The sequence below is a fragment of the Manis pentadactyla genome, chromosome 9 (genome assembly GCF_030020395.1).
Source record: "Manis pentadactyla isolate mManPen7 chromosome 9, mManPen7.hap1, whole genome shotgun sequence".
Lineage (NCBI taxonomy): Eukaryota > Metazoa > Chordata > Mammalia > Pholidota > Manidae > Manis > Manis pentadactyla.
The window spans coordinates 107788254-107801289 of record NC_080027.1 but is presented as its reverse complement, the minus strand read 5'-3'; the positions used below and the strand labels follow the sequence as shown (position 1 = coordinate 107801289).

Genomic DNA, 13036 nt, shown 5'->3' with positions numbered 1-13036 from the left:
GTGTTCTTTTTTTTTAATAGCCATCCCAACAGGTGTAAAGTAGTATCTCATTGTGGTTTTGATTTGCATTGCCCTGATCAGGGATGCTGAGCACCTTTTCATCTACTTGTTGACAGCTTGTACATCTTCCTTAGAGAAATGTCTATTCCAACTCCTTTGCCCATTTTTAATCAGGTTATTTGTTTTTCTGCTCTTTAGTTGCTGGAGTTCCTTACATATTTTGGATATTAATTCCTCATCAGATATATGGTTTACAAATATTTTCTCCCATTCTGTAGGCTGCCTTTTCACTCGGTTGATTGCTTAATTTGCTGTGCAACTTTTCAGCTTACTATAGTCCCACTGTGTAAAATTGTTTTATTATCTGTGCTTTTAGTGTCATATCCAAGAAATCATTGCCAAGCCAATGTCATGAAGCTTCTTCCATTTTCTTCTAGTTTTACAGGTTCCGGTCTTACATTTAAATCTGTAACCCATTTTGAGCTGATTTCTGTGTAGTGTAAGAAAAGGGTCAGAAAATTCTGACGTATATAACATGGGTGATCTTGAGGACATTATGCTAAGTAAACTAAACCTATCACAAAAACCCAAATACTGTATGACTCCACATACATGAGACACTTAAGAGTGGTCAAAATCATAAGGACAGAAAGTAGACTCATGGTTGCCAAAGGTTGGGATATAAAGAGTTCTGGAGATGGATGGTTGCAATAGATGACACCAGTGTGAATATGCTAAAGACGAATGACCTGACCTGTGCACTTAAAAGTGATTTTAAGATGGTAACTTTTATGTCATGTGTATTTTGCCACAGTTGAAAAGTATTTTTAGAAATATTTCCGACCTTGAATTAGGCAATGATTTCTTCAATATGATACCTAAAATACAAGCAACCAAGTAAAAAAATTACTTGGATTCATCATTTTAAACTTTGCACTATAAAAGACACCATCAAGGAAGTGAAAAGATAATCCCACAAATGGGAGAAAATATTTGCAAATCACGTATCTAATAAGGGTCTTAGTATCCAGAATTAAATACTCTTAAAATTCCACAACAAAAAGCCAAATGACCCAATCTTAAAATGGCCAAGGGATATAATCAGATAATTGTGTGTGCGTGTGTGATGTACACACACACACAAATGGCCAATGAGCACATGAAAAGATGTTCCACATCAGTAACTATCACATAAATGCAATTTAAAACCACAGTGAGATACCCAACAGGAGGTATCATCAAAGGAAAAGATTCTAAGTATCTGTGAGGATATGGAGAAACTGAAACCCTCATATCCTGCTGGTGAAATTGTAAAATGGTATAGCTATATTGGAAAAGTTTGGCAAGTCCTCAAAAAGTTAACCATAGATTTAACTTATAACTCAAGGACTCCACTTCTAGATATACACCCAAGAGAAGTAAACACAGGTTCACACGAAGTTTATGCATGAGGGTTCAGAGCAGTAGTATTTCTAATAGCCAAAAACTATTAACAACCCCAACCACCAAAATGATCACAAACTAATGAACAGATGAACAAAATGTCCATACAATGGAGTATCGTTCAGCCATCAAAAAAGAATGAAGTACTGATACATGCTGCATCATATACTCATGCCAAGAGAAAGAAGCCAGACACAAAAGACCATATATTTTATGATTCCCTTGACATTTCTGAAATGTCCAGGACAGGCAAATCCAAAGTGATGGGAAATAGATAGTATATTTCTTTGTTTTTGTGGGAGAAGAGGAATATGGAGAGTAACTGTTAATGGGCATGGGGTCCCTTTTTGGGGTGACAAAAATGTTCTGGAACTAAACGATGATGGTTGTACCACCTTATAAATACTGGCAAACACCTAATTGCACACTTTATAGTGGACTTTAAGGTATGTGAATTATTATCAATTTAAAGAAACAGGAGGAATAAAAAAAAAGAGGAAGAGAAGGCCACAGGGAAGAAAAATAAGAGGGAACACAAGGAGAAAAAAACAAAGAAAAGAACCTACATCAATCTCTATTCAAATTGTATTTCCACATTTACTATAAAGACAGAACTGGTAAATGGCAAAACTAATACTGGCTGTAGAGAAGACTCTAAATTTTAGCTTTTCCTGTTAAGTTATGCAGGCCCCTCATTTCTATTTACTTTTCCTAGAAATGAACCATTCCACAGCATATTACAAGAGATACAGATCACAAAGTAAAAGCAGAAAGGACAGCCAGGTACACTGTCATGAAAAGAGGCAGTAGGAAGAAATAAGATTTTCTATATTTAAACAGGCATAAAAACACAGAAGGGTAAGTTTACAGAGTATAAGTACATGTTGCAACCAAGTACTATTTATCAAAATAAATATTTTTAAGTAACACCCATTGACCCTGCAATTCCTCTTTAGGCATCTGACAAGTATGTAAAGATGTTTATTACTGTTTGTGTACAGCAGAAAGGAAAACAGAAACAACCTAAATATTCAACAGAGAAACAGGTAAATTGTATATGACATATATAAAATACTTCATAGCTAATCATTTGCTATGTGTTAGAGACCCCATTTACTAAACTGTGTAAAATATTCTATTTATATGAAATGCTAATAATTTATGAGAATGAAATGTATCTGGAAGAACACATTCATTTCTCAACAGAATTGAATCTTTCCTTTTTTATCCTTTGCTGCGTATTTTGAATTGAACACTTTACTGCATGTACATTGTAGCACAGTAAAAACGTTTTTTGATGAGCATGTATTACTTTTAAAATCAGATAATGGTAACGTTTTCCAATTCACACAAGAAGTTGTTTCCTTCAGCACTGGTGTTATTTCAAATAAATACCACAAAACATAAGAGAATTAATCATAATTTCACCTAATATGCACAGATAAAGATACTTTTGTGAAAATATGAACTAAATACTGTAAAGTCACCATAATGGTCACTAATAATTCAATAATCCAAAGGCTGGATGACTATATAATTGATCAAACATACTGACACTTTTGAGATTGGAAGAAGGCACTATAAAGAATCATGCTTGACACCAGTGCAAGCAGAGAGTAACTTGAGCAAATTAGGACATTAAGTCCCTACCCAAAGGTTCCTTCCTAGAATTACGAACCACAGAATAATTCAAGGTTTACAAAAGCTGAGTTTAATGAAAAAATCCTTAGGGCTATGTCAAAATGATGAACCATAAGATACTTAGGTCTCACAGCTCTTGACAGCAGCAGTTCTCAGCCAGCAACGCCAATCAATACTACCCAGCAAGCTTTTTCAAACAACATACATGGGCCGTCCCCCAGTCTAATCCAGTAGATCAATAATGGGGTCCAAGAAGCTGTTTTTGTTGAATGAGTTCATTCTATGGGTGATTCATGCACAGCCCATAATAGTTAATTTTTTGTCACCTTGAGTGGACCGAGGGTTGCCCAGATAGCTGGTAAAACATTATTTCTGCATCCATCTATGCTATGGTGTCTGCTTTCATATACAACAACAGTAATAGTATTAGCACACAGAAATTAATAGTAGTGTAACTCCATTCGAGTTACTGGACCTGATTCCAATGTGTGTATGTATGTATGTGGAGGGGGTCTTGCCACACATTACACCAAGCAATTCTAGAACAGCAGCAGGGTGTTGGAGAACTCAATTCTGATACTATCTGCCCAGAGACAACATCAGATTCTCCAGGTTAAGTAATCCATCCTACAAGACTGCCTCCAGCTCTGACTCCAAGCACCAGTTGCAAGCTTGCCCAGGCAACTACCTGTGCTTCCGACCTACTGGCTACATATTAGAGGCTCCAATCACCTCCCCCTTAGGTTCAATTAATTTGCTAGAGCAACTCTCAGAACACTTACATTTACCAGTTTAATGAAGGATACAAGTTAACAGTCAGATGAAAAGATATATAGGGCAAGGTCCCAAATAAAGGAGCTTCTCTCCTGGGGGAGCTTGGGGCCTGGCTTGGTGGCTCAGGGAGGCATTCTGGCTCCCCAAGCACAGAAGCTCTCTCTCTGACTGAGAAGCAGGATCCAAGAAAGCAGAGAGCAATAAGCTCTTCTCAGGGGGTTTTGTGAGGCTTCACTGCATAGTCATGACTGACTAAATTATTGGCCACTAGCTGACTCAGCCTCCAGCCCCTGCCCTTGGTGGGGTTCAAAGTTAATACGTTTAAAACTGTAGTGTTTTCAGGAACTGTGGATGAAGACCAAATATACCTAGGAAATACGTATTTGGTCTTATGACTCAGATCACAGTCTGTGAGGGTGCTTCCATAAAAGACATGCATTTCAATAGACTGAATAAGGAAGTTCACCCTTCCCAAAGCAGGAGAGCCAGAGTAAAACAAAAGGAAGAAAGGAGGGTGACTTTGCTCTCTTGCTTGAACCGGGATGTCCATATCCTACCCTGGTTCTCAGGCCTTCACACTGGGACTTACCTCTATCAGTCCTCCGGTTCTCAGTCCTTTGAAAACTTTAGGTTTAGGCTGAAGCTATACCACTGGCTTCCCTGGGAGCCTCCAGCTCCAAACAGCAAACTTTGGGACTTCTCAACCTTCATCTGAACCAATCACTCTTACTAAGTCTTCCTATGTGTCTCTCTAAATTACACATATATCCAATGGTTCTGTTTCTCTGGAGGACTCTGACTAATTCACATCCCAATTGAGAAGCACCACTCTAAGAACTGCATCTCTAACTTTAACTTGGAAATCAATTAAGATGAAATTTTTATTCAGTTAATGCGAGGTAGGGCATTGCTAACAAGCTCCCAGGTGGCACATATGTCCCTGGTCTTGGGTGGCACAGTTTGGTGTCCTTGCTACTTAGTACTCAAAGGCCATATCTTACCCATCTGCTTACTCCCCAAAGTGAACAAACATTAAAGTGGAGTAGAGTAACATTCTGTTTTCAGATCAGCAGTATTTATATTAACCAAGGAGGAGGTCATACTTAAGTTAAACAATTCAATTTTTAATATCTGAGTTAGAATAACTAAAACTTATTATCTAAGACAATAAGTGCTGAAAATATGTAGACATTAGAGTAATTTAAACGTTTTTTTTAAACTTGGGCCATAGAGAGAAAACTCTGTTTGGTGACACAAAATTTCAAGTGGAAGTAATTTGCTGTCTCCAAAACAGACAATATGGGTTTTCACTCAGTCCCTAAATCATGAAACGGGAGTTTCTACCTCATGTTGGCTCACACCCTCGCACAAATTTCACATTTTGTATCACACTAAAACTAACCCATATGCAATGTATATATTTCATAAATAGTTAAAAGAGTCTAATAAACTTCACTATATAAACCTAAGCAGGGGCACTGATATTCCTGGTGGGATCCAACTGTTGGACTTCAAATTAAATTTAAGTAGGAAAAGCAAAAGAATGCTTCTTTACAAAAGAAGACTGAGGATCCCAAAGTCAACCTCAGAAAGTTCCATCCTATTTATTAATCAAACAAGCTTCAAATTTCAAATCCTTGTTGAAATCAAACTTATACAAATGTCATTGCAAAAAAACAAATAGCCTGATGAAACAGATGACGTCAGGTGGAGCTGTGTTTACATGTCTATTAATCTCAAGCCTAAGCCTTGACCTTAACAAGGACTGTCATACTTCTTTGTAGTCATGCACTAAAGCAAACTTGGATATGGGAACTAACAAAACTCCCTAATCTCTCTCCCAAGATTTATAGCCTAATCCTGAACTAGGTAAGATACTCTGCTAATTACTCTAATTATGCTCATTACATCTATTAAGAGAGCACTTAGTACCATGTATTTGTAACGATCTAATTACGTTAACTAGGGAGGGAAGGGGTGTGTTCTCATTCACTTGAAGCTCCATGAGGGCAAACACACCTGTACTGATCACTGCTATAGCCCCAACACCTAGCAAGGCACGAGTAATTATCGATAGGTTAGGAGGTTGAAGGAATGAATAAACTGTCCAGAACAGTAGATACTCAAAGAATGTTCACTGAATTAATTAGCAAGAAAGGGCTTATTTTCTCATATCTTCATAACCAGATATATAAAATTCTATGTAGCAGGAGCCCAGTTTGAAAAAGACATGCACCCCTATGTTTATTGCAGCACTATTTACAATAGCCAAGATATGGAAGCAACCTAAGGGTTCATCAGTAGATGAATGGATAAAGATGTGGTACATATACACAATGGAATATTATTCAGCCATAAGAAGAAAACAAATCTTACGATTTGCAGCATGGATGGACCTAGAGGGTATTATGCCCAGTGAAATAAGCCAGGCAGAGAAAGACAAGTATCAAATGATTTCACTCATCTGTGTAGTAGAAGAACAAAGAAAAAACTGAAGGAACAAAACAGCAGCAACCTCACAGAACTCAAGAATGGACTAACAGTTACCAAAGGGAAAGGGACTGGGAAGGATGGGTAGGAAGGGCGGGAGAAGGGGGAAAAAGGGGCATTATGATTAGCACACATAATGTTGGGGGCAGGGGGCACGGGGAAGGCAGTATAACACAGAGAAGTAGTGATTCTATAGCATCTTGCTACGCTGATGGACAGTGACTGTAATGGGGTATTTGGTGGGGACTTGATAATGGGGGAAGTCTAGTAACCATAATGTTGCTCATGTAATTGTACATTAAGGATACAAAAATAAATAAATAAATTCTATGTAATACAAGCCCTGAAGTATATATTGCAAACTCCACCCACATTAATAAAGCTCACCTCTATGAGATATACAGGAATTTACACACCAGTGTCTCCGCTAGTGTCCAAGGCAGCTGTGACTGGCACTTGAACCAAATGTTTCTTTCTATTCTCTTTAATCAATTTATTTTTCTCTTCTGTCCCTCTGTCCCCCTTCTGTCCCCCAGCATATCCATTTATAATAAAAAGGGCTGAAGAGATGGCAATCTCTATTCTAGAACACTGAGTGTGTTCTCTATCTCATTGATTCATCTCAAAAAAATTAAAAGCCTCACCATTACTGGGTGTCTCCAGGGACTCCTTTGCGGGAGGGGTTCCCTGGCCTTCTTCTTCCTCAAGGTTTTCACTGGGCTTTGACAGCCGTTTTCTTACAGACATCTTCTCTTCGCCCACCATTGTGCTGTCTAGGAAAGACGATACAAAACACTTTCATGAGGGAGGAAAACTCTGCCTTTCTTCCCTTTCGGGTTCTTTGGCTGGTTTAATAATTAAATTGGCATAAGATGGATTAACAGGAGAAAAACAGACTTAATTCCATACATATGGGATCCCATAATATGGAACTGAAAGAGGTGAACAAAGCAGGAAGCTTTTATACCTTTTAGACAAGGAAACAAATTTGTGAAGAAATCTCCTCAAGGACTCACTCGCCTATCTTAACTAAAATAAACACTCTATCACCCTGTTACTCTCTCAACCCTTGCCCTGCTTTACGATTGCCCAATACACTATAGTGCTTACTGTCTATCTATCCCACAAGACTAATTCCCATGAATTAGGAAAATTTTGTCTTGTTCCCCATTTTATCCAAGTATCTAGAACCTGGAATACAGTCTGCACTTACTACACTAATCTGGTGAATGAATTAATAGTCACCAAGCATTTTCACATACATTAAAAAAAGCTAATGCCCTTCACATAGCGATGTTCATAAAACAACCGGTATTAGGCTACTATGAAGAGTTGGAACTGATGTTCATTTTTATTTCTAACTTTACCTGTTAATATTAAAGATAACTGTAAATGAGGACATTTCCTAGTTTGGGATGCAGATTTTATGTACAGACATAAAAACGATCTGTTCTAGAGCTTAAGACCACAACAAGCACCCAATTCTAAACTTAGCTAAGAGACTCCTAAAAACAATTTGCTGACAAATGCCATGCCCTTTACACCATTGGAGAAATCTCTCAAATTTGAGAGATCATTCTCCTGAAACAACACAAATAATCAGAATAAACATTATTAGAATTGTTAATAAATTCGCCTGTTCACCTTAATAGGTACTTACTAATTGCTATGCCCTCCAATAAGACCTTTGTGTACATTACTTCCTTTAATCCCAACAATAACCCTATGAGATAATCCTGTGTACATTTCAAACAGAAAAAAGTAGTGACTGCCAGCTTAACTACCGATGAAAAGAAAAGAAAGAAAACTTTAAAAGTGGTTTAATCAACATTAAACAAAAGAGAACAAGCATAGATCTTTTACTGTAGGATCAAAGGCGTTATGTTTCTTGAGTCCTGAATACCTCACTGTAACAAAGCTGACTTTAGCTGAAGTCCGTGCTTTAATGACCGTAACACACCTAAAAACGCACTGGAAAGGTATGTGACAATGATCTGAAAATTCATGTATATTAACACCTCTTTCTACAATGTGAGATAAATGTAATACAGAGGTCTACCCCACTACATTGTTTACACATACACACACGCATAAAATGTATCAAGGGAACACATAACCATCTACGGAAGTCAAACAAGTTCTTAGGTCCTGGAGGATGTGATATAAGAGCCAGACTTCAAGGAACAGGAATTCGCTAGGCATCAAAACAGGATAAGTGGAAGAGAACATGAAAACATGGAAGAGAACACGAAAACATGAACAAGTACAGGCTATAGTAAGATTCATTATTGCCAACATTTTTATTGAGGTCTACAGTGTTCCAGGTCCTAGAACACAAAGATGACTACAACAGTCTGTGCTCTCAGGAACGAAAAATGTACTGGGCAAAAGACATTAAAAAAAAAAAAAAAGATTAGAACACCTAGTGGTATTTACACAGCAGGAATTGAGATGGACATATAAGAGTATGAAGATAACACAGGCCTGGTACCCAATACAGCTTTGCGGCAATTTGGAAATGTTTCCTGTAGAAGCTAAAATCTAGGTTAAATCTTAAAGGAAGTGAATAAAGTTGCAGCGCAGAGTATATTAAAGGGCAAGGACAAAAGGCCAAGGATTTTTGGGGGCCATTCTAAGGAGTTGAGAATTTAACATAAACAAGGAGCTGACAGGTTTTTAAACAAGAGGGTGACTTAACATTTGTCTTTTAGTAAGATAACTTGGGCAACAATGTAGAGGAAATGTTAGAGAAAGGAGAGATTAACAGGGAGAACAAAGAGCTCACACAAAAAATGATAAAGGCCTGAGAAGGCTCAAAGACATGTGTTTATTAAATGAACAAGGATTTCATGAAGAAGAGATAAAGGAGACAAGAAAGATAAATTTATAAACATTAAGCCAAGGTATCTATGAGTTATCCAGGTGGCTCCACCCAGAAGGCAGCTGGAAATTTAAATCCCAAGTGAGTTTACTAACTCAGATGACTAAGGCCATGAGTGTACCATTAAGCTAAGTAACTATAGAAGAGAAAGACTAAATTCAGTATGATGTGCCTGTGGGCCAGCCAAGTGATGACGACAAACAGATGAATACAAGTCTGGATTGAAGACAGTGGTCTGGGATTCATGGATATACAGGCAGCAGCTTAAAACCAAAGCACAGGAAAGAAATCTCTCAGAGAGAGAGCATAAATCAAGAAAAGAGGTTACCTAGAAAATAATAAAGCTAACATTTACCTAATACTGACTATGGCTCATTTAATCCTCACAGCTACCTATGTGGTAGATACTATTATCCCATTTTACAGGTGGTTATTTTCCCAGCATTTCAGAGCAATTAAAGAACTAACAACAAAAAAGCAAAGCCTATGAGAGATTAAGGAGAATCAGAAGCAAGCAATGCTTGAAATCAAAGTAGCAGATTCAAGAGGCAATCTATGGTCAGTATCACGGAAAATTCAAGTAGCATAAAATATGGATGAAAAAAAAGGTTGGAACATACGATATTTCACAATTTGGGGGCAGTAATAGCTATGAAATATTGGATTGGGTTGCAAAATGAGTTGAGGAAGTGAAAACTGATCATAAGACTAGTCTCTCAGGAGGTCTCAGCAATAAAGTTTGAAACTGAATACAGGAAACCTCATTTAAAATGGAGTCTGAAAGCCAGAAGGGGGAGCTCTTATACCCTACCTCTCCTGGTCAATTGCAGACCCCAAGCGGAAAAGAGGGTACCTTGCACTCCCAAAAGGAAGCATACTTTACTACTCCAGCAAGAAGGAATAATTTCTTCTACGCTCAGCCAATAAGAAAATACCACAACCCAGTCAATTAGAAACTATCACCATCCTAAATTCTCGCTTTTCCTCCAAGAGACTTTGTTCAAAGCAGCCCCTCCCAATCTCCTTTTCTCTATCAAGTAACATTCCTCTTCTTTGATCTTCAGACTTGCCTATGGTTTGCCATCCTCTGCATGTCCTGAATTGCAATTTCTCTGCTAGTCCCAAATAAACCCATTTTGCTGGTAAAGTAACTGGCTATTTTCCTTTAAGTTCAACAACAGGAATCAAGGATTAATGCTTACTAAGTCAGTAACCTTTACAGTGATGGGGCCAGGCAACTGCAGGAGATATCTCATTTAAAACTTCCATTTTAAAAGATACAAGATTTGTAAACGCTACAAAACTTGTTCAAAGTTGCATAACGAGTAAGTGGCAGTGTAAACATTTACAACCAAGGTGACAAAGTTGACTAGACAGCTACTTTTAAACGCCACACTGATTAAACATTTAAGAATCCAAACTCTGCACTGGTTTTGCAATATTCATGGTGATATCTAACTTGCCTTAAGAAATCCAAAACAAAAAACTGGTTTAAGTAACAATGAACCATGTGGGAAAGAAGTGTCAACTTTGGCCTGCCTGCAGTGCTCCCATCAATAAAACTCCCAAAAAATACATATAAATCTATAAAGCAAATGAGTATTAATGCCTACTCTCTGTGAAGAACTTTGCTACAACACTCCCAGGTTCAGTGGGGGAAAAGAGAAACAACTGTACATAAATTTACAACCTAAAAATACAAAGCATAAAAGGTTTCCTCCTTCCAAACAAACGTTTGCTCTAGTATAACCCAACATATCTACAAATCAAAGAACCCGGTTAGTAAGTCAATTAGCCAAACCAAAGACAGACAAATTCTCATTTACATCTGCATGGTCAGTATAATCATGTATCCTGTGATAGAACTCGAAAAACAAATTTTAACTGGCCTTTGTTAAAAACTTTTTCCATTTCTTCCCCACGGAAACGGGCACTCTTCCCTAGTTAGTAACTTCCTTCCCATTCCTAAATTCCTTCCTCTGCCTTCCAATTCATTCATTATTTCACATGATGGGTGCTGAGCTAGACTTGAGAATTAAGTCCAGCCTTCATGAAATTTACATGCTAGTAAACAAAGCACCTAAGTAATAACGCAACTCATTACCATTGATGATTCACTGCAGCTAAGAAAAACAGTGCTAGGGGCGCTTCACCCAGATAGGATGAGTTTCCTGAAGAAGTGATATTTGGGCTAATATTGCAGGACGGTATACGATTTGGAGGAAGGGAGAGAAACGCCATTAGAAGCGGAGGAAACCCCTCAAGACTAGGAGTCAGTAATGACAAAGAGACTTTCTTAGGACAAAAATAAAACCAGTGTGCCTTGAGCCCAGACAGCCAGGGCAAAAGTGGCCCCAAACGAACTGGAGACAGGAAGAGTGGCCACAGCATTTTCATCTTTATCTTACAGAATGTGAATCTTTTGAGAGTTCTAAGGACGTGATGCTTTGACACACGTCATTTTTAAATGATTATCACTCTTGACTGCATCAGAACTCCTTCCAAAATCCACTCTCATTCCTAAACAATACAAACTTCCCTACCACGTCATTCGTGGATATCGTCCAACTTCGAGCAAGCAAAAAGAATGCTTGAAGTTGATTTCTATGTCAAAGTAAAGGCAAATACTCTGGGAAAAAGTAGTTTAAACAGATGGCAACCACTTAAATATTAAGAAGTGAACAATGAACTTTAAACAGAGACCTGAGTTTGTAATTACTGCTTGCTTACAAATAACTTCTAAATACACATCATTTAAACTGTATGGCTTATTAATATTTAAGAATGGCAAAAACTGAATTGTATCCTAATGTTTACAAATAAATCATGAGCTTGATTACAGGCTTTGGTGCCTAGATTTCGATGTCTTAAAGTACCATCTATCCCTTAACATACTTTTTCCCTAAATCAATATAGAGGCTGACTTCCTGAGTGCATGTTGGTTTCGCTTTTTAGGAATAAGTAAAAGGAATAAAACGTATCATAATTTATAACTTTCCTTACTCTCGGCTAGAGACGCCACAGGATTTGGGGCGGAGGGTGGGGTGGGCATCTAAGCAACCTCCAAGGTTTAAAAACTTGCTAGGCATCCAGGCGCCCGAAGGTAACTTTCCCGCCCTCGCCAGGACTCGCCGAGCCTCCCCTTCTCCCGGTTCCCGCCGCCTTCTCCGCTCAGAACGAAGGCAGGCCCGCCGGGCCAGAGTCGCAGCCGCCACCTCTTCCCCTACGTCTCCAGCGGAGGCGGGTGGACCTAGGCGGGAATCGAGGAAGGGATGGGGAGCACGGGCGTTACCTGGGGCCGGAGCCCGGCAGCGGAGACGTGGGCAAGAAGGGCGAAGCTGGGAAGCCGTCACAGGGCGGAGGATAAGAAAGCCAGTTCGAGACAGGAACCCGGACGGCTCTCCAGGTGCCCAAGGCCGGGTACGCAGCCAGCCCCGCGCGGACGAAGATAAAGCACCCGGCTCCCGCCCCTCCGCCCCCAGCCTCGCCACCCGCTACGCCGCGTCACGCGCACGGCCCGCGCCGGCTCGGGATCTCATTGGTTCCGGACAGCCCCAGGCCCCGCCCCAGGCCCTGGACGCCCCGCCCCTTTCCGGGCCGCTGAGCACCCTGCGGGAAAGCCCCCGGCGGCCTTGGCGCTCCATGCGGGGGCTTAGCGTCGGCGGGTCGTGACCCTGGCGCCAGCACTGCCCCCGGGATCCGCTGTGCGGCAGAGATGAGACCAAGGCAACTTCCTACAAGTTCCAAACGGCACCCTGCGTGGTAGTACGGAACTGGCGAGTCTCGTGACTCTTTCAGAGAGTTCCG

At 39.6% G+C, this 13036-nt stretch overlaps 1 protein-coding gene across 2 annotated transcripts in view; it reads right to left on the bottom strand.

The window, feature by feature from the left end:
• Positions 1 to 12703, bottom strand: part of SOAT1 (sterol O-acyltransferase 1) — a 61565-nt gene extending 48862 nt beyond the window's left edge. For both annotated transcript variants that reach the window (XM_036916790.2, XM_036916791.2), the window contains exons 1-2: positions 12522 to 12703; positions 6993 to 7121 (exon numbers count right to left, since the gene is read on the bottom strand). In XM_036916790.2, coding sequence (XP_036772685.1) covers positions 6993 to 7113 — 121 coding nt within the window. In that variant the 5' untranslated portion in view covers positions 7114 to 7121; positions 12522 to 12703. The remainder of the gene's footprint in view (positions 1 to 6992; positions 7122 to 12521) is intronic.
• Positions 12704 to 13036: the final 333 nt, after the last annotated feature.